The following is a 22,151-nucleotide window of genomic DNA, read 5'->3' on the forward strand; positions in this document are numbered from 1 at the left end:
GGTTGACAGTGTTGTTGACACGGCAAATATCACATATGTGGATTCTACTGTGAATATACATCGTACGAAAAATATGAGTTTATAAGAAATTTGCTGGAAATTAATAGCAGTAGCTGGAAGTTGGAAGCAACAATTGCATCCTGGCACTTATAAGGAAGTTTTCAAATTTTTGGACAAACGTGTGTTACCATCGAAGTAGAACAATTTTATAACCAAAAAGTTTTTTTTTTTAACATTCCTTATTGGTTATCGTAAAGATTTCATTCATACATCGTATACGTACGGTTCGAAAACATTAATTTTGAGGTAGGACTTTTACCACAATCAAAATATAAATTGTAATGGAAGTCTAAAAACAAAATACAAAGTGCGAAAACGTGAATTAAACAGAAAATATCCATAAGATTAAAAACGAAATCATTAATTCGGTTCGAAAAGCGATACCGGTATGACAGTATACGCGACCAGAAATGTCAAATACGCGAAAATTGTTTTAGTTTTTGCCGATTTTTGCCGCTTCGTTTTTCAATTTTTCAATAAATCTTAATTTACAAAACCGATCTATGCTAGAAAATATTTCTATTTGATGATAGGCGCCTAAAATCGCTTGTTTCATTTACGTTTTTAGAAAGTTTTATACACAAGTTTTCGCGAATGGAGCCCTACGAATGAATGAAAATATATCAATTTATCAAGAAAAAAAGCGCGAGTGGAGCTAGCGAAAAAAATCAACTAGTTAATGTCAACACGCTTGAATTTTGTTCGTTTGAAATGACACGAGTACAGAGGAAAACGAAAATATTGACAAGAGGCTACGCTATGTTTCTGAAATGAAGAAAATCGATTAACGATTTTTGTGAAACGTAATCAATTCTCGATCTTACCGGTAACCGGTCTTTCGGCAAAACAAATTTCCCGGTATCCTGGATACCATGATACAAACTATTTGCACACACACGCGAATAGGTTGGGCCGGGTTCTGGGGGGTTAGAAATCTATCGGGTTTTCCCATGTCGGGTTTCAAAAAGTGATAAAGGATTGGTTTGGGTTTGGATGGGTTTTGAAAAAACCTCAACACTGTTCATTGAGTTCACTATTTGTTTCGCAATATTCACAATACTATCAATTGTTGTTGCACGGAAAATTAGTGCATTTTATCTAGTAATATATTGGGTAACGTACCAAACCTGGGTCACCTGCTATTCTTTTATTCTAAAACCTTTTATTATGAATGAGAGAACAATAGGTGTCCGATGACTCATTCTCGTTTTTTCATTCATAAATTTAGCCGTCGAGGAAAAATGCCTTCCGAGGATTGGTACGCTAACCCCAATATGAATTTAATTTTTTTCCAAAGTGGCTATTTCTAACCCTTTTTGTAAATTTTAGATATTTAAGATCCATCAAACGATATAGAAATATCAATTAAATAACGATGACTGCACCGCCGAAGTTTCCAGGGACCGGTTTGGAGGAAGTAAATGTGCCTGGTCAAAATTATTTACGTGACGCTTTAACATCGTGCACTGATCCGTTAAAGGCAATCGAAACATTTCAGGTGTGGCTCACAAATTTGAAGTTGAGAGATCGCAATCACTCAATTATTTCCTTTATAGCTCGAAAATGGTATTTTACTACCATCCCTCCGACCCATGTTACCATTGCTCGATTTACACGGCGTTCGACGACTAGATTTTCACACTTCCGTGTTGGAGGAGCTTCGCGACAAATTAGTTACTCACATCAATGAAGTAGGAGCCAAAGAGGGCCGTGAAAGAGACAAAAAACTGAAGGAATTATTGGTTAAAAGTTTTCCTGTGGTACGTGTCAAAGCATTACGACCAGTTGTCATGTCAATCTTAAGAAACATTCCACAAATTGATGACAAGTACCTACGGATATTGGTTCGCGATCGGGAATTATATTCGGACACCGATACGGAAGTGAAACGACAAATTTGGAGAGATAATCAATCACTATTCGGCGACGAGGTTTCACCGCTGTTGTCTCAGTACATAAGAGAAAAGGAACACATTCTCTTCGATCACACGAATCTCACAAATTTGTTTTTTTCGCCATCTCCAAAGTTACGACGACAAGGTGAAGTAGTACAAAAGTTAGCGCACATGATCGGAACGAGCGTCAAATTGTACGACATGGTTTTGCAGTTTTTACGGACGCTATTTTTGCGGACACGAAATGTTCATTATTGTACGCTGCGAGCTGAGTTGCTGATGGCACTGCACGATCTGGAAGTGCAAGAAATTATTTCGGTTGATCCGTGTCATAAGTTCACGTGGTGCTTGGATGCATGCATTCGAGAGAAGAATGTTGATATTAAGAGGTCGAGGGAATTGCAAGGTTTTCTCGATAATATAAAACTTGGCCAAGAACAAGTGCTTGGAGACTTGTCAATGACACTGTGCGATCCGTATGCAATTAATTTCTTAGCTACGTCAGCTATAAAAATTCTTCAACATTTAATCAACAATGAAGGTTTGCCGAGAGAAAATACAATTTTGATTTTGCTGTTACGAATGTTGGCACTTGGATTGAGTGCTTGGCTAATGATTGATTCGCAAGATTTTAAAGAACCAAAGTTGGACAGTCAAGTCGTAACGAAATTTCTTCCTGCTTTGATGTCACTAATGGTCGATGATCAAGTTCGTCAATTACATTCAAGATTACCTCCAGACGAACGCGAAAGTGCTATTACCATTATTGAACATTCTGGTCCAGCGCCGGATTCCGTTGAGGCATACATTCAAGAAAGCAGTGTGGCATCTATTTTAGCTATGTATTATACGCTGCACACAGCCAGACATAAGGACCGAATCGGAATTTTACGCGTTTTGAGAGCTTCTTGTAAGGACGATCGAGCTTATGAAGATCCATTCTTACATTCTTTGGTATAATGAAATTGTAGATGATGAGCAAGAGCTGAAGAATGATATATTTGCTTTGAATTTTACAGATCGCATTGCTCATTCCAATGGGGGACGAATTTGTAAACGAAGACTTTTGCACAGGTTTATTCGATGAGTTCTTATTCGCTGGCCTATCTCGCGACAATGTCACTCGACACATGCTGAAATTGCTTTGGTACATTCATCCCAGACTGCCTGCAGTCCGTTTAAATACTCTGATGAAAGCGCTTCAACCAACAACACAGCATAACGAAAGTGTTCACTTGTTACATTCAACTTTACAGAGTCGTATTGGAACGGCAATACACGAATCTACAATTCATGAAACAGCTATGGACATTGATTACGACTCCCCATTGAAAAGTGTACCAACTCCGTCAAGGCCTAGCTATTAGTGGTTATTCTTTAAACCTGATAAAAGTTCTGCCAATGCTCAATTGAGCTGCTTATTTTAATAGTTTTGATAACACTGACTCAGGTGAATTTCTTGTGTTAATCGGAAATAATAGAACTAATTGGCCTGAGAAATCAGTAAACATTGGTTTTGCTTTATAACGTTCATCTGCAGCTGTTCACCAAATATTTATTTATTTGTTGGTTTTGAGACCGTTCTAACAGCCTTTGACAGCCAATTACAAGTTCAGTCTGGACCACCGGCTTTACGTGACTTCCGAACCACGCCTCGAAGTATGTAATTACTCTCTGAGGAAAGTTAGGTGCGAAATTGATATCTCCGCCTTAATGTAGGCTAGACATATGTACACAAATTCATCGTATTTGGGTTACGTCATACGATTCATTCAGTGTGTACATCGTTGCAGCCACCAAACACACCGCAACTACCCAAATTATGAAGCTTGAGTGAACTAAGGACGTTACCAATGCGATATAATCGCTAGAAAAATTCCATGCGGAATTTGTCTGTCACGGGAATCGAACCCGGATCATTTTGGTGGAAGGCTAGTACGTAACCACTGAGCCATCCCGTCACAACATGGGTAGGTTTTCCTAAAAAAAAAAAAATTGTGTTCAAAACCATTGTCATATGTGCGGCGTGATTGACCTTGTTTTTTCCACTCAAAAGGCCATGTTGTTTTTGACGCTTCGTCTGGTGACAGTTGTTGTCGGAGTTGGAGGGAGAAAATAGACATTTACTCTCCCAAACTCTATTGCGTTCGCAATCCTGGTGCTCTATTAAGTCAGCATAGCCCTAGTTCATAAGGTCAAATTTTTGTAGAAATTGTTCATCTTAAAATTTATAAAGTCCGTACGAAATGCACAAGTGTACCCTTCTAATAAAAGAAAAATTATCAAAAAGAAAACGCTTGTGGCTCTAAAATTAAGGAATCTTAGGAACCACCATAGTACCGACAGTCCTAATAGCTCTTCGTGCGACGCTAAAAATACTTAGAGCCTTAGAAAAACGACCTCAGCCCGATAACCCAGCATTCTATTCGGTATATATTTACCCCCTCCTCGTGCCTACAGAAGGCAGACCCGTACGAGCAAAGTGTATAAACACTGAAAACGCAAATCCGCAAGAACACACGGACCCCGGATTTGCGTTACCTTCAGTATGTATATTTACCTTGCGTACGAGACCGTTTCAAAATTCTTCTCTTCACTTGGTATCGCATTCATTTCTGTTGTTTTCTGTTGGTTTTAAGAGGAATATACACATGGCTAAATTGTTTCGTACATTTCGGGGCAAAATTATTATTATTATGATGATGATAATTTTGGACTCGGATCCTTTTTGGAAATATTGAATGTTCTAAATTTTGGCAACAGGTGCATAATCTTATGTTATTGTAATAGTGATGATATGTCGAACATCACAAACACACTCGCATATACTGTAACAGCAGTTGTAATAACATTGTACCTTGTGACCCTTGTGACATACAATGGTAAGTGGGATTTATCTATCTAGACGGATAAATACTATCACGTATACCATAAAAAAACTCTTTTCAAAAACAAAAATTACAATAAGTAAAAATCGTCCACTCTCAATGTTCCAAGAATGCATGCTGCGTTTCCCCTTTGAAATTCTTTGCAATAGGTAATCTGTTGATATTAGGAAGATTTTAGAATTTTGTGATTTGTCAGGGTTGCCTTTGAATGCTGAGAAGTGTGAAGTCTTTTTTGTGAGTGCTAGTGAAGGTGAAGCGGCTCACATGTACTCTGAGATTTCGTCATTGTTACCAGGGATTAAGCGGGTTGATGAGTCTTCGTTGGAGATGTTGGGCTCGCCTGTTTTTGAGTTAGGTTTAGAAAGGATGTTTTCAGCAAAAGTTGAATCTATCAAGTTGATGTGTGATCGTTTAACTTTGATGGATGTTCATCCTGCTTTGTGTGTTTTTAGGAAGTCTCTCGGTAGTTCTAGGTTTAATTATTTGTTGCGTTCTTCGAAGGCGTTTTTGTTAGGTGATCGCTTGAGAGCTGTTGACGAGATTTTCCGTTCAACTCTCGAAGCCATTGCGAATGTGAAGATGTCTGATTTTTCTTGGGACCAGGCTTCTCTTCCTTTAAGCTTTGGAGGTATAGGTGTTAGGAAAGTTGAGGATATTGCGATGCCAGCTTATCTGTCGTCTGTTTATTCTACTTTAGAACTGTCGAGTGAGATATTGAGAAAGTTTAGTTTTCAGGTAATCGAAACTAGTGTTTTGGAATTAATTGAGGAAATACCTCGAGATTTTGTTCCAGAAGGTGACGAGAAGAAGAAGAAGCAAAAGAATTGGGATCTGCCGATGATTAAGAGTAAATTCGATGAGATGTTTGACTCCAGCGAACCTGTTGCTCGTGCAAGACTACTTGCATCATCAACCAAAGAATCTTCAAAGTGGTTGCAAGTAGTTGCATCGAGCCAATTGGGTTTGCTATTGGATAACAACTCTGCTAGAATTGCTGTTGGTCTTCGTTTAGGTTCTGGTTTATGCGAGGAACATAAGTGTGTTTGTGGTGGAATGGTTCAAAAGGATGGCTTACACGGCTTATCATGCAAAATGAAAATTAAAAAAATTGCTGCGCATGATGAAGTCAACAAAGTTTTTTCTCATGCATTTTCTTCAGCAGGATTTCCAACCATGTTACAACCGCCAGGTATGTCTAGAGATGATGGTAAAAGACCTGATGGAATGACCCTGATTCCATGGAGTCATGGTAAATCTCTTATTTGGGATGTAACCATAAGAGATACATTGGCGCCTTCATACATTAATGAATCTAGCAAGAAACAGCGGTCGATTGCGGACAACGCAGAAAGATCATTATAAGCGTTTAAAAGAAAATTATTTGTTTACTCCTCTAGCTTTCGAGACTTTAGGCTGTATGGGACCTGAAACAAAGAAATTCATTGAGAAATTAGGAAAAATTATAAAGGCCACTTCAGGGGAACCGCGATCAATGGATTATTTATTGCAGAAAATTTCAATTGCGATACAAAGAGGCAACGCTGCGTGTATTTTGGGGACTTTGGGAACGGATAGAGTAGATGATTTTTATGTTTTGTAACCTTTGATTTTTGAAAAGATCGTTTTTTTACGGGCTGCATCATTGTGAGCAGCCTTTTTTTTCGCATATTTAAATAAAGAGAAAAAAAAAAGGAAAAAAAAAATCTGTTGACCGCTTTTCCCCAGATGCTTTTTTCATTAATGATCCTAATTTCGTGACAAATTTCTTTGTTTCTGGAACCCATGAACCTAAAGATTCAAAAGCAAGCGGAGTGAATAAATAATTTTCTTTAAGTTTTCTATAATGATTATGCTTTAATCTCTCCACTTTCTCTGCAATTGACCGTGCTATTTTAGAAGTTACAATGATGTATGAAGGAGCCAATGTACCACACACTGTCACATAAAGATATTTACCATGACTCCACTGAATTAGTGTCATATAAACAGTTACATTCTGCTGTATATAACTTCAAATAAATTTAACTCAAAATAGGTATATAAATCTAGCTTAATATAGCTATACAATCCAATATGGTCGTAAAAAAATGCATGACAGTCGGGAAAAGTTTACTCGATGTATGGGCAACTGGCAGAATCATCACTGTACGGACGGATATACTCTCACGATCCGGTGAACCGAATTTCATAACCTTTTTCCCTGACATGGTCAAGTCAATCATGTCCGGAGCGATAGCGGAGGACTTGACGCAGTCTAACTTCCAAAAAAAGAACGAAGAAATTTTTTTGAGACGCGGCAACTATATATAGCCGAACATTTCAGTTTCTACACTTTGGTTTATATCACCACAAAACATATTCTATCATAGTCTCGCTTCAAATACGAGCAAAACGAGCTATCACTCGACTATGTAGGTTTAAAATTGCCGGAGATACATCATTTTGAAATTGGTCACTTTTCATACAAAATACACCAAATTGACTTTTCCCAAACAATCAAAATCTTTCAACTTACTCTGTATGTTTCTATCTATCTATCTATCTACCGACGGTCGATCTCGGAAACCAGTCAGCCAATCTCCATGAAATTTTGCAGGAGTCTCAGGGTGGGCATAAAAATGAATATGTGATACGCCATTACCCCAGGAAAAACCAGAATTTTGTTTTATTGGTCTCGAAGTGGTTTCTGGGTGTGGTTTTCGAGGGTCGGGAACGCGTTTTCGGCTGTAGCTTAGCTGTATTGAAACCTACAGAGGCGTGCGACCCATCAAATGAAAGGTATTCGTAACACAATTTTAACAAAAACATAATTTAAAAAATCGGGGCAGATTCGCTTGAGCTGGAGTGATTAGAGTGACTAAATTTTGAGCTACTCGAGCGTAGGATGAAAGGACTAATATTTTTTGCGATTATAAGAGATAGAGAGTTACTTTCTTCGGCAAAGTCTCAGAGTTTTACGAGTATATTTACGAGGGGCATATGTGAAAAATGTCGAAAGTTAGAAATGGGTGGGTCGATTGGGGCTTTGGAGATATTTCTTGAATTGTGGCAGATAGAGAATTACTTTCTTCGTCAAATTTTCGATTTTCGTCAAATTTTCGATTTTCGTCAAATTTTCGATTTTCGTCAAATTTTCGAATTTCGTCAAATTTTCGAATTTCGTCAAATTTTCGAATTTCGTCAAATATTCGATTTTCGTCAAAATTTCGAATTTCGTCAAAATTTCGAATTTCTGTTATAAACTGTTATAAAAAGCAGTGTTCTAAAACTTCTAAAACGACTGATATCCCAACAAAAATCTCTTCGAGAAAAGTGTGACGCAGTCTTTGAAGTACAATTTCTAAAATAAATGATATCGCTAGAGTTGACGCTTTCAGCTTCGATACGCAAAAATTAAATTTTTCACCCAAAGTGGCAAATGTTCAGGAACAGACCAGCAAGAAAATTTATCTCCCACATGCGACGCAGATTTTTTTGGTAAAATTTTCTGTTTTAGTAATTGTGGTGGTTGTAAATGATTAAAAAAAAATCAAATGAAAGTCTGTTGTGAGTGCGTGCCTAAACAAAATTTAGCAAATATGAATCAAGATTTTCATTTGATAAACAAAATTCTTGTGGAATCAGTCACAAGCCACAACAAATTTAAAATTAGAAAACATGTCGAATTTCACTTTCATCTCACTGTATCTAGCAATTATAGTATAGTCGATATCCGTTCAAATTTGACCGACCTTTTTGAATAAAACGCTTGGCGCAATGACACTACACATGACTACAAAGCACAGAGACAGAGTAAATCCAGGAACAGGAAGGAGCGATTCATTTATCGGATGTCAAATAAGGGACCTAACGCACTGTATGAAAATGAACTCAAATGAATACTAACAGACAGGAGTGCTTGATTTGACGAGGGACCTGAATTATCTAGTATCCTTATATTTTGCGAATAAAATTAATTCAATTTATGTCGGTGTTCATTTGAGTCGATTTTCATGCTGCATGAATCATGCAGTGTGTTAGGTCCCTTATTTGACGTTTCAAAAATGAACCGCACGCTCCTCCCTTGGTTTTTTTTACTCTGTCGTGTTTGGCTTCTCAATCCCTCAAAGCTAGTTTGTATGAGCTTTCATAATTTTGTGCTATGCGAAACTTTTTTGATGAATACTTTCTGTAAAGTTTTTACTGTCGCATTTGGGCTTCGCAGTGAAAGGGATCAAGTACTCTATGTAGGGTTATGGATGCACTAGAGTCACAAGGGTCACGTACGTAATAGATTTTATCTACCTAGGTGAAATAATAGCAGTGAAAAAGTGCTAATATTTCGCCGTCGGTAGATAAAATAGCGTATTCACCTCTGTCCAAATATTTATTTAGATACTTGGAGTTATAACATTCGCCTTCGGCTCATGCAATAACTCCCCAAGTGTCTAAATAAACATGTGGACAGAGGTGAATAATCTACTATCATATGTGAAAATCTCATGAAATTCAAAGTACGCTTTTAAAAGTACGTCATAACAATGGCTCAGTAATACGAAATAATTTTTTGAGAAAGTAAGACGTCTGAAACCGCATTGGAAATTTTCTATAGTGATATTACTCGGGAATCCAGGGGGCTTTTCTTTTTATTTTCGTCGTTGCCGAAAACGGTGGTTTTGCACAAATTTTCTCGGATTTTCGGCATCTTACATGAAAAGTTGTATACGCATCTGTTGTGGACGGTTTATTTTGGGCACTTTCGCTTGTCGCGCTTACTCCGTTCGGGCTACAGCTCGCGAAATTGCCGTCCGCAACAGATGCGTATACAACTTTTCATGCTGAGTGCCTAAATTTCGAGAAAAATTCTACAAAAGATCTCGATTCGCCCCCTCCCCCTTTTTATAGTCAACTGTTATCATCTAATCATTCCTGTTGATCTCCCACTTATTTCGCTATTATTAAGATTTTCTACTTTTTCAATCAAATTCGAGGGGTGACGCACTTTAAATCCATTTAATCCCATGTATTTCTTGGATTAAATGTATTAAATGGAATAAATTTGAAGGAGTGCGTGACCCCTCGATAAAATTTCTATCTCGATTGCAAGAACCGATTTTGCGATCTTTGGTAATTTCTCGATTTCCGGTCGTTTCCCGATTTTCGGTTATTTCACGCTTCTGTTTTCCTTTCATCTCAAGCCGAGTAGATTTCCCGGTATCCGGTTTTTCGGCAAAAAAATTTACCGGCATCCTGAATACCAAGGATACACATTGTTTGCACACGCGCATATTTACTTACCTGAGATAAATACTGAATAAGATAAAATCGTCTATCGGTCGGTGCATCAGATGAATAAAGATTAATAACTCATTTGGCATAAACAAAGTTGTCTTTATTTAAACCTATTTGCTACGTTATAGTAGCTAGATACAATATTTATAAGTTCAGTTCTATACTAATTATTATCCTCCTCCCCTGAACTGCCTTCTTTTTCAAGTAGCTCGAAAAATTGTCGTAAATTCGACACAGCTACACCTTTACCTTCTAACATTTCCTTTGAATCACGCCACATCTCAAATACATCCTTCGACACCACATAATCGTCATACAGTCTAGAAAAAATCGTTCGCAGCGCGTCCTTGGGATGTTCCAATTTGATCATTAATATGAGGATAGCATTCAGACATTGCAGCTGCATGTCTCTGTTGTTTTCGTCGATGTACTTCGACAACAATAAAACGGCCACCGACTCTTTCTTTTCGATGGATTTTGGTTGCATTTCTTCCATTAAAATTTCGGCAACAACGGTCGACAGTGCCCGAATAAATTCTTTATCGATTTGGGCTAGATTAACGGTAATGAACTCTTGAATATTCTTTATATCGGCGCCGTCACGCAGAAACTCCTTAACGCGTTGCTGTATTAGTTCGACATTTGTCGCAGCCGTTGATGTTCGCTGAACGGTCACTGAGCTATCATCCACAAATTCGAATTTATTTTTGTTGATAAACTGTTTAACGTCTTTTTCGCCTATTAAATCCGACCATTTACACACTTTAAATAAGTTGCGAACGAATTGCGGTCCATGTTCAGTCATTGCATACGGAATAAGGTTCTGTAGAAGTTGTTGCATTGCATACTCGTCGGGGCATGCGCTACGTAGTTGAACCAGCGATAGTGAATTATTTTTGATTATTGGAGTGATGAATTCAGCTACATACAGCCAAAGCATTGGAACATCACAAACCAAATCAAGCGCAGGTTCCAAAAACTCTTTTAAAGCTCGTAGGTTATCATCAACGGTGATCAGTTTCCGATTAATCCAGCTGCTAACAGCCTGGCCAGCAAATACACGGTCTGACGATTTTAATTGATGCATATCAACGGAAGCATTGTATAATTCACGTACTATTGCCCAGCGATACTTTTCCGGTTCCAATTCGGTTTCATAGTAGCATGATTCTAGTTTCATTTCCCCTCGATTGTGGTACAGAAGTATTTCGTTTGCAATCACCTTTATTCGATTCATTTTGTCTTCATCCGGTTCATCGCGTTGTATGATGGTTTGTGGTGGCCGTTCCGATGGTCGTGTTACTATTGGCATCATAGTCATAGATTGGCTCGCTACTCTAGGTGGCATGGGTTTCAAAGGGTAAGATGAACGCGCTGCTGAATTCTCTCTGGAACCATGTTGAGAACCACTGCGAGAATTACTTCCACCACGGCTGTCGTAACGATCCATTGATCCTTTGGAATATGTGTCTTTGTTGCCTCCCATCGAACCGCTTCGTGTTCCCTCTAGGATCGAAAAACTATTTGTTGTCTGGGTGGTTGTCGGCTGAGTATTCGAATTTCCCGACCATTTAAACTGAGCGGCTGTGCCCAATTGCGTTGAATCATCGATTTTGTTGAGTTTTATTTTTGATGGATCTATTAAGCTACGTGATTTGGTGCTAGGTGTCATCCATCCATCCTCATTTGTTATTCCACCACGATTACCAGACTTTGGTGTGAACAAACGATCACGATCACGATTACCACCGCCACCACCACCACCACCGCCGCCGCCACCACCACCACCACCTCTTCCCCCACTAGAGAGATTGAAATTTAACAATTGGATATTACTTTGCTCGGCATCAGCCTCTTTCTGGATCTGACCCATTTTCTTCGGATTCGCCGTTTCCCGCCGAGGAATCCAATTATTTTTTCGCAGATCAATGACGTCTTGAATCATAAATCTCACCCGGCTACTGATTCTAGTGTTCTGATTTTTCTTATCGGCAATCTCTTTCATCTGACGGAAGTAGTCACCAAGATTATTTTTCTTGTCTTCCAAACGGGCACCAATTGTCGTCAACAATTTACAGAGGCATTCGAGTTTATCTTCGGAATTTCGATCCAATAACGAGGAAACGCATGTCATCATTATGTTTGGCGTCAACATACCCATTTTAAATAATTCACCGATGAAACGAACAGTCCCAACTGATCGTCGCCTCAACTTTCGCTCCTCTTCTTCGTAATTGGCCTGATATTCTGCTTTTCTATCCGGATCGTTGGCTCCTTCAATTTTCTGTAATAGTGGTTGCAATTTCTCAGCTACTTTTGCTTCATCGACAATCACATGATTTTGGAATTCGTTCTGACATTTTGTTATTAAAGTCTTCTTGAACTTAGCTTGCTTCGCATCAGCATCGACTGCAAAGCATTTTTCCGACAATTTATGACATAGTTGAGCATATGCAACTGAAAAATTGGGTTCATCTATGGCCTTTTCAAATACCAATTCAATGACACCGTTCAAGCGTTCCGCTGTATCGATATTGAAACTTTTTATTTGATCCAACAATGTATCAAACTTTTCCGGTGTTAACTTGTTCAAAATGCCTCTGACGCGTTTATACAATATATCATTGGATGCCGCGGCATCGTTGGTATCTTTTGCAATGAATGATGGCTTCCACGCGTTTTCCGTTTCGTTCAGTTTGACATCTTCGTGAAGCGATAAGCTTACATGAATTATTCCCGATTTACTGCCCTTATTGGTATTGCCGATGTTGCTTTGTTGAGTGTTTTGTGATGGACGTTTAACAAATCCACTACCTTGACGCTGTACTTGCTTATTATAGCCTCCTCCGCCGCCGCCCGATTGTTGCACATATTTTGATGGAGCACGAATTGCGTTTAACAGACTTGCTGGTTCCGTTTGGGATGCGGGATGGGCGCGTAAGGCAAGCATTTGATCGCGATTGTAAAACTTTTTACCGTCAGCATTCGATGGTGACCATTGACCTTGTTCATATTGAAGCAGTGTTTGACTTTTCGATGCAGCACGTTTAATTGGTTGTTCCTGTTGTTGAGACGCTTGCTGGGCTAATTGAGCCGATTGTTGTGCAATTTGACCTGCTTTTAATTCTTCCATTATAGCGTTACCAAAGCCGGTGTTGGCCAATGAATTCATTCTTTGATTTACAATGACCGACATTGGATTCGTTTTTGTTTCTTGTAGTGGTGGTGGTGGGTCTTCGTTCTTATCCTTGCTGATGTTGTCGTCGGACGAAATGGAATCGTAGGATACATCCTCTGTTCCCTGGATGACCTAAAATGGTAGAATTGAATTAGTTTTACCTATTGACCTATTTTGCATTAAATAAATTAAATGTGCCACTACTACAATCGTGCAATACAGGTGGTCAGAAAGTGTTTCTTCTAACGCCGAATAGACAAACATGGGACGAAAGTGGCCTATTACAACCGCATGGATGAACATTAATTGGCTTTAAGCTCAAAAGCATGTCTATTGCATAGCTTGGCATAAAAATGAAAAATATCACTTTCGTGGGTTTATTGACCTCAGCTTGGCCTCGTATCAAGTAAATATCCCAAGTAAATGACTAATTCGATTTCAAGTCACGGAACTAATATCCCACGATATTCGTTGGTAAGAATGTTCATTACACGACAGTCAACATTATCTAACCCGTTGAGCTTACATCGCGTATGCATTGCCATGTGGGTTTCACGTAAAACCGGCCACCTTCATTACAGGCTATTGGCACTTCCAATACACTGTAGATGACAGTCAGACCAATACAGTCGGTTTATTAAACATTGCAGCCATAGACCACTAAAATTTCGTTTATTTCTCACAATTTGGTGAGTGACTGAAATTGTAAACAGTACGTCGCCTTTGGCTCGGATATTACAAGTCGTTACATGAGCAAGGCTGCAATCTACTAATTATTCCCAGTTCCAAAAATTTAAGTAAATTTAAGTTTAGAATAACATTTGATAAAAGTATTATATATGCCACCGAGTGATGACTTCTTTTTCAGGCACTAAATGTGTAAATTGTCACTCGATGCTGCATATGGGACATTCCGTAGTTAGTTTCGTTACAGATTTCGTCGTGTACGGATCATTCACAAATTTCACTGCTATCATCATAATTGAATCTTTAATAACTCGACAAATGCGCAGTCGAAAACGTAATCCTAACCCTCCACTTAGAGAGGTATATTAAAGCGGTAGAACATAATTTCAACTTCGTAGAGTTCGTATTTTTGGAGTTATTAAAGATTCAATTGTGTTGATTTATGGTTCTTTATGAGTCATAAAGTGTAGTGTTTTGGCTATGGTTTTTACTATTGGACATAAACTTTTTTTAGCCCCGTATGTACGAAGGGGAGAAAATAGGAATTTCCAACAAGAACCAAGAACGAATTCCTTATTTCTTCTCGTGGTGACCACATTATTTTTCCGTTTTTATCCACGAAACAACTTATCAATTTGACCATTTGTCAAAATCGTAACCTGGTGAGTTTGCCACTTTACATTTTAAATTTCAGCGGACTTACGGCGTAGGACTAATTCGCAAAAAAAAAAAATGTGAACCCCTGTCTGTATACATCCGTCCGTCTTTGAACCGACTTTAAAAAAAAAGTCCTGAAAGCTAATGACAGTTGTGGGTTCCTGTAAATAATTGGCATATTTGGGTGTAGGACTGATCTAGGCCGGCCGAATGGCAATAGTCGCTGCTTTGTGCTCAAAAACCTTTTGGTGTCGGGGGTTCGATTTCTGGTCAATGCAAGATTTTTATTTATAAAAATTTAGCCTTCGTTGAAGGTAATAGGTTCTTTAGCGTGCGAAAAAAAAAGTTCATATTGCGCTGTGTCCGGGAATACAGTGAAATAAATACCTTCAAAACGACATTAAATGGATGCATGGAAAGGTGATGATTATGGACCGGAATTGCGAAAAAATAATAGTAAAGTTTCTGTTGGAACAATCTCAATGTAAAAAAATCGGCGGCTATCAGATAAACCATTTCGGTTTAAGTCAGTAGCAATTCCTAGTAGTGATGCCTCTTGGAAATAATTGTAAAAAGTAGTTGTAAAAAAAACGGAGTCTGGCAACACTGCATTCAAGGCTATATTGTAGGCTAGATACGTTTTTTTTGCAACTACTTTTGCCACTATTTCAACTTTTTAGCCCAAATCCTGAAGTAGTTGTAAAAGAAGTTGCACAAAGATGGCTTTGTGACTACTTTTCCAACTCTAGCTGGTTTCTTTACTTTAACAACTACGTTTACAATTACTTTTACAACTAGTTTTACAACTACTTTTTCTGAATTATTGGCAAAAGTAGTTCTTAAAGTTTTGCCACTACTTTTATAAGATCTCAAGACTTTCTATCTCTGTTCTCTTAACTAGGGAATTCCACCTTTTACGAAATGTAACGTAAAGTAGTTTAGTTCGTTTCTACAAAATTCATCTTTTGACGAAATGAATGCTAATTTTTATTGTACATAGAAGGCGTTTTAGCACGCCGAGCGATCCGGCCCATTGCCCCGAAGCGAAGCGGAGGGCCGCAATGCGAGCCGGGCGCTGGAACGGTGTCGGTAACTTAGGAGTTAGTTTTTTTTCTCTCGCATCGTCCAATAATTTAGCCTGTGTAACTTTTGTTACATAAAATTAAAATTGATGCAAAACTTTGAAGCTACTTTGCCACTACTTCAGCGAAAGTAGTTGAGAAAGTAGATGCAAAAGTGGTTACAAAAGTAGTTGTAAAAGCAGTTGCAAAACTTTGCAACTACTTTCGCAGAAGTAGTGGCAAAAGCAGCTCCTAAAAGATGAAAAAAAGAAAAAAATTTACGACTATCTTTGCAACTATAGCTGGTTTTGCCACTACTTTAGCAAAAATCCTGAAGTAGTTGTAAAATTAGTTGTATAAAGACTCATCTAGCCTACGATCTAGCCTTGACTACAGTGTTGTCAGACTCTGTTTTTTTTACAATACAACTACTTCAGGGGGTAGTAGTGATGAGTAGTTTCGGTGCAATTTATTGGTTTTATTTAGTTTGTCTAGTAGAAAACCTCAACAGTCGGTCTAATAAAGTTGTTCGGATCGGGTTTGAGTTTGGTGTTCAAACCCACGCCGAACCAGTATATGGAACCGAAACCTAGTCCATACGGTTCGGGTCAAGTACTCGCACAATGTTGTAAAAACGTTCTTAAACTGAGCCCGTAACCGAATAGAATGTTCGGAATTCATTCTACAAATCGTTTGTGCTGCAGTTATACATATAACTCCTCATTGTTTGGCGCTATGTTTATTTGCGGTAAAATATTTTATCGTCACCCATGCGGCTTTTAATCAGTCTTACAATTCTTTGGACTTTAGTCAACAAGGCTATAAACTTTGTGGAGACCGTCATTTTATTAGATACGCGGGAACGCACCACGTCTGATGATTTTAATACAAAAAAAATTCACCACATCATCATGGCGATGACAATCATCACAGTAGGTGAATTTTTGTACGAAATGCGTCATGTTATCATCAAGTGTGGTGTGTCACCCGCGTATCTGTATCTGCGTGGCCTCGCCAAAGTTTACAGCCTTGTATAGCCAATGGTCAATGTCATTTACTATTTTTATAAAGTTGTACAAGTTAATGTTGTCAAAGCACAAAAACATTTACTACAGATCTCCCACGCTTTAAAAATCTTCCTATTTTGGGCGAAGAGGAGAAGATTTTTACACTTAGGTTTTAAGAGCTTTCGTTCGCTGGGAAAAATATATTTTAAACCCGCATTTTATGTTTCCTCGCTATAGAAGGACATAAAACTCATATTTTTCCTTTCACAGTGGCTATTGCTGGGAAATCTCTATTTCTTGCAACATCCATTGATTTCCTAAGTGCAAAATATTGTCTAGGGTTTTTGGGCGTGGTCGATTTTACAGTAGCGGAAATGAATCTGTCCAGAAAAATTTTAGTCACCCAAAATTACCAAAAAAGAATTAGTGGGTGGTCAAAGCCAACATGTATAGATCCCAAGTATGATTCACAATTGGGTGACACTTTTAGAATCAAAATGAGCTAGATTTAAACGCGTTATTCTCAGAACGTCAATTTATGAACTGAAAATTTCGATAATGTTTCATTTGCGCACGGCTAACTTCGATAATTTCTCATTTATTCACGGCGAACTTCGATAATTTAACATTTATTCTCTGAAAGTTGCAATGAATTTATACACACTGATAGAAGGTGAATATCGAACAAGAAATGCGAGATCAACACCTCGCGAGATTTTTTACATTAGGCGAGATAAATCGGCAATGGTAGTCCAGTTTGTCCGTTTTAGTTATCAACATTTTTAAAATTTTAGCACACTCTGATTAAGAATGTATGAAGGTCGCGCTATAATTTTAAAAATGTGGATAACCAAAACAGACAAACCGGACTACCATTGCCGATCTATCTCGCCTAATGTTACAAATCTCGCGATGCGTTGATCTCGCATTTGTTGTTCGATATCCACCTTCTATCAGTATATAATTTCCTCGGAAAATTGGCAGATTCTTGACAGTGTACTAGATCTGAGATTTGTTTGTGGGAAATATTAATATTTGACGGTGTCATGGCGTGTTGATGTTTCAGTTCGATTTTTTAAATTAGTTTTTAATTGTGATTATGACATTACCGTAGATAAAACCTTGTTCCTAACACGGTAGTAAATGGGGGTTTTGCGCACACGATGTGTTGCCGAACTCGCTTCGTCTCGGATCGACAATCGACATCTAGTGCGAAAAAATACCGGCATACCTACCGTGGTAGCTACAACGTTTTTAGCAATTTCGGGCCATAATCACCTTTCTAATGCAAAATATTACCAAAATTTCCACCAAACATTCACAAACATAAATTCATTTAAGCGATGAAGCAACCTGCACCATATACACATTGCAATGTGCTGTATAGAGACGCGCTAAGTCAAATCAAGTAGCCAATGCTTAGTATGTACGCTTTAACAATCCGTTCTGTATAATTCAGCAAAGTTGACAAACGACGACTTTTAGAAGAAACGGCTAATTCAAGAAGAAATGGCGACGAAAAAAGAAAGAATTCTAGATGACTTATTGGAGTTCTTCTAAAACTCGACGCGATTTCTCGCCGTTTCTAAAATTCGTCATTTCCATGTCACCGACACTTCTGCATTTCAATAGACCGATTAAATCGGATCAGTTTGTTAACATTCGAATGACTAGAGTAACTTTCTGCTACAGCATTAGCTGTATTCTCGTCAACGTTAATACATTTATCTCCTGTTATGTCATAATATTCACAATTTGAGTGTCACTTTTAGAATCAAAATGGGCTAGATTTAAACACGTCATTCACAGGACGTTACGTTTATTAACTGAAAATTTCGACAATTGGTCATTTGCGCACGGCTAACTTCGATACTTTCTCATTTATTCACTGCGAACTTCGATAATTCACATTTATTTAGTGAAAATTGACAAGTTCTTGACAGTGTACTAGATGTGTGTTTTATTTGTGGTGAATATGAATGAGTGACGGTGTCATGGCGTGTTGATGCTTCAGTTTGATTTTTTTTAATTGGTTTTTATGGTGATTATGACATTACAGGAGATAAAACCTTGTTCCTAACACGGTAGTAAATGGGGGTTTTGCGCACACGATGTGTTGCCGAACTCGCTTCGCTCGTATCGGCAATCTCACATCTAGTGCAAAACAATCCCATTTACTACCTTATTATGAAAATAGCTATTAACGAGGGTCAGTTAAAATTATGCGGCCAAAGCTGGCCTCAATGCTAATATAACTTTAACCGGATAAATTAACCAGGGTCCCTATTTTCAGTCATGGGAGATGAATCTCACTGGAAAATGACGTCAGTTCTGAACGAAAAATTACGCCATTTTCCAGGGTGACTCATCTCCCATATAAATGAAAATAGGGACCCTGGCGGTAATCGGGCTAATGCAAAACAACAACATCAATGTTCATGAAAGTAAAATATAAATTGATAAGTAAGATAGAAATAATTAGCATACCTCGTCAACGTTTGGTGTTGAAGCGGTCTTGAATTCGGCAACCATCTCAGCGTTGTATTCAATTTCATCTGGAACCAGAGCGTCAAAGGATTTATCAGGCTCATCAGTTGATTTTATTGTTAAGCTGCTGATCGGCTCAATCTGGGACTCAATTTCCGGTTCATCATGAGCCACTTCCTGGTTCAACAATTCAACGGTTCCATAATCATCTGAGACATCTTCAACATGATTTTGATTAGTCAATGTTTCAACCACTGTACCAAATAAATTACTTTCGTCGTTTTTCATCTCTTCCCGTGGCTGTATAATCACCGGTGGTGGTTTTGATGGTTGGAATTCGACTGCAGTCGTTTGCAGAACCGAGCTCGCAACAGTACCATTAACATCATCATCTACCAGTTCTTCCGGTACCGGTATATCTTCAACCACTTCAGCTATCTTCTTTTTTACTTTTTGCTTGTGAGAAATTTCCACCGATGGCCCGTCCGACATTGCGGACACAACTGGAGTCTGTGTATCCACGTAGGGATTATATTCGGTCATATAACCCGTTTCGTTTTCGTAATGTTTGTCCATTTGAATATGTTTCGGCTCTTCATTGGAAGCGGCTGTCGAATCATCGTTGCCCACTTTGACCTCTTCTTTCGTGTCTGGATTGATTATTTTCACCGCACGTGAACGATTTTTTGATTGATTTATTGGAACTGCTGGCCCGGGCATTGGTGAAATAATTGTCTGCTGCAGAGGCGGTGGAGTAGCTGTCGGTACCAAATTCGATGGATTCGGTTGAATAGCCGGATTCATATAGGGTCGATTCGGAATCGTATAAAATGCTGTCGGCACTCCGGGAATATACTGTTGTGGTTGGTATGGTTGATAATATGGACGTGGATAATTCTGCACCACATATGTACTTGGTTGGAATATTTGGGTGGGACGATTAACACGCACCTGCTGTTGTAATTGAGGTTGCTGCTGTGAACTACGATACGTATTCTGGTTCGACATACTAAATCTGTGTGTAGCGTTATGCTGTGTTAATTGATGTTGCATTTTCACATCCTGTGGTTGTTGTTGCTGTTGTGGATTCGATCGAATCGGATTCGGTTGCAGTGGCATGGGCTGTGTACCAGCCGATGGCTGATAGCTATGTTGATATCCAACACCGTCCACACTTCTTTGCATGTTGAAAGCATGTTGTTGGTACAGTTGATTGTTGTACTGCTGCTCTTGTTGATTTGTATGCAAAATGGCTGGATTCTTATTTGTGCTCATTATAGTGATAACTGTTTCATTTATGTGGACAAGTTGCCTTGATAGAATTTGTAATGAGAACCCGAAGCACTAATTTTTATCTGTAAAATTAGGCGACACGTAAGCGTTTTATTGTGTGCCTACTATGTCTGTTTTTTGCTCACAATTGATTGTTTGAATACATAAAACACTTAAAATTCAGTGATTCGACACTTATTTCGTCTACTTAATTGATTTTCATACCAATTATTCAAAAAAAATCTTTTTTGGTTATCAAAATGTAAAAATTGAATTTCTCTTCGAATTATTACACATCCGTTGTCCACAACTGTTAAAGTGTCTTATACTTGTCAATATGTAAATTGTTGTTTCGTAAATATCAACTAATATTAACTACTATTATTAATTTGTCGCGGATTTATATTTTTTAGAAACCATACTCATTGAATGGTGTGGAATATATTGCAAAGGTTAGGAGCGTGTGACAGCCATAACCATTGCCATGGTTTTTTTTTTCTTCAAGTTGCTTTTTCTTGGTCAAACCGTTTGTTACCAGCAATTACAGCGCGTTCTTTTGAAATGTTACCGAAATCTGTGTAAAGGCGCAATAAAATTAAAACGGTTGCAATAATATCAAAACTGGACTAACACAATAATATTTCTGATTTGGGGATTGTTGCAGTTACTTATAATTCACATTGACATCTTTTGTTTAAATTTTGCACTAAGTCAACGCACTGCTCCTAGCATGAACATAAGAAATATTTGGAGGCTGATGTAGTCACAGTAGGCACTGCGTTTCTTTCGTAAAGATAGATGAATAGTTTTCGTTGTATGAGTTAAAACACACAATACAAACAATATTAAACGGTAGCTCTCATCACAAAAGCCTCCAAATTGGACATTTGTCAAAGTAGTGTTCGTGCTAGTAGCAGTGCGTTGACTAAGTCCGACATGCGAATTACGGCAGAGTAGGCGGCTAAAATGTAGCCGACACATTTCGGCGGCTGGCTAATATGATATTGATGGCGGCTCAGCCGGTTCAACTCCAAAATTTAAAAATCGTTGCAATCGAATCAAATCTTCGGAACTCAGAAGTGGGTGGCAATGATATGTGTTTCACATGGTTGATTTTAGGCAAAGCATTCCAAGAGCTGGCAGAGAAACAGATTTTATACCAACATACCAACCTTAATTAACATGAGAACCTTTGACTATTGCGTGGTGGAGGCTAAAGTATACATAGCATGGAAGAACGTCCTGGATAACCGAATCAGAGATGGCACAAAAGTTTGTCGCAAACGCCATCTACTCCCTTCAGTAAAGGGAGGTAAAGGGAAGTAGAACTCGGGCCATCTGTATTGAGATAGTGAAAATATTTTGTGAAATATATGTAAATCACAATCAACCCAGTTTAAAGAAAGATGGCATAAGAATCCAAACTATGTTCTAGGCCGTGTGTCTGGATAGCATTACCTCCACACTATATCTACCTTGGTGGAGGTCTCTTATTTAAATTCTGTTCTTTCGCCTGTTCTCAGAGTGCGTTGTTTTAGGCATCCCCAACCAAAAAAAAATGCATAAAATCGAATTTGCCTCCGCTGGCTCGCCTCGTACAATCCAAACTTCTAATAGGTCATTATCGGTTTAACAACTACAGCGCGCGTGCGTATTATTATTCCACCGTACGATATAGGCGTATACAA

The 22,151-nt window shown here is 38.4% G+C and overlaps 2 protein-coding genes across 4 annotated transcripts; one reads left to right on the forward strand and one right to left on the reverse strand.

The window, feature by feature from the left end:
* LOC119067812 (negative elongation factor B) lies at window positions 1-3,458 on the forward strand. 2 transcript variants are annotated; one of them, XM_037170964.1, is made up of 4 exons: window positions 1-306; window positions 1,390-1,558; window positions 1,617-2,909; window positions 2,975-3,458. In XM_037170964.1, the coding sequence occupies exons 2-4, from the start codon at window positions 1,436-1,438 to the stop codon at window positions 3,320-3,322; spliced, it is 1,764 nt and encodes a 587-aa protein (XP_037026859.1). In that variant the 5' UTR covers window positions 1-306; window positions 1,390-1,435; the 3' UTR covers window positions 3,323-3,458. The 2 variants fall into 2 exon arrangements, with proteins under 2 accessions (XP_037026859.1, XP_037026860.1); XM_037170965.1 differs by having other exon boundaries at window positions 1,419-1,558.
* A 6,731-nt stretch (window positions 3,459-10,189) lies between these two features.
* LOC119067811 (eukaryotic translation initiation factor 4 gamma 1) lies at window positions 10,190-20,954 on the reverse strand. 2 transcript variants are annotated; one of them, XM_037170963.1, is made up of 3 exons: window positions 19,464-20,954; window positions 19,192-19,409; window positions 10,190-13,424 (listed from the first exon to the last, which is right to left on the reverse strand). In XM_037170963.1, the coding sequence occupies exons 1-3, from the start codon at window positions 20,464-20,466 to the stop codon at window positions 10,278-10,280; spliced, it is 4,368 nt and encodes a 1,455-aa protein (XP_037026858.1). In that variant the 5' UTR covers window positions 20,467-20,954; the 3' UTR covers window positions 10,190-10,277. The 2 variants fall into 2 exon arrangements, with proteins under 2 accessions (XP_037026858.1, XP_037026857.1); XM_037170962.1 differs by having other exon boundaries at window positions 19,192-20,933.
* Window positions 20,955-22,151: the final 1,197 nt, after the last annotated feature.

Source organism: Bradysia coprophila (genome assembly GCF_014529535.1).
Source record: "Bradysia coprophila strain Holo2 chromosome X unlocalized genomic scaffold, BU_Bcop_v1 contig_128, whole genome shotgun sequence".
Classification (NCBI taxonomy): domain Eukaryota; kingdom Metazoa; phylum Arthropoda; class Insecta; order Diptera; family Sciaridae; genus Bradysia; species Bradysia coprophila.

Coding starts and splice junctions, on each gene's coding strand:
- LOC119067811 (XM_037170962.1), bottom strand. CDS start 20,466: ATGAGCACAAATAAGAATCCAGCCATTTTGCATACAAATCAACAAGAG. Junction 13,425..19,191: donor CAACACCAAACGTTGACGAG/GTATGCTAATTA, acceptor CTACCATTTTAG/GTCATCCAGGGAACAGAGGA.
- LOC119067812 (XM_037170964.1), top strand. CDS start 1,436: ATGACTGCACCGCCGAAGTTTCCAGGGACCGGTTTGGAGGAAGTAAAT. Junction 1,559..1,616: donor AGGCAATCGAAACATTTCAG/GTGTGGCTCACA, acceptor TTTCCTTTATAG/CTCGAAAATGGTATTTTACT. Junction 2,910..2,974: donor ATCCATTCTTACATTCTTTG/GTATAATGAAAT, acceptor TGAATTTTACAG/ATCGCATTGCTCATTCCAAT.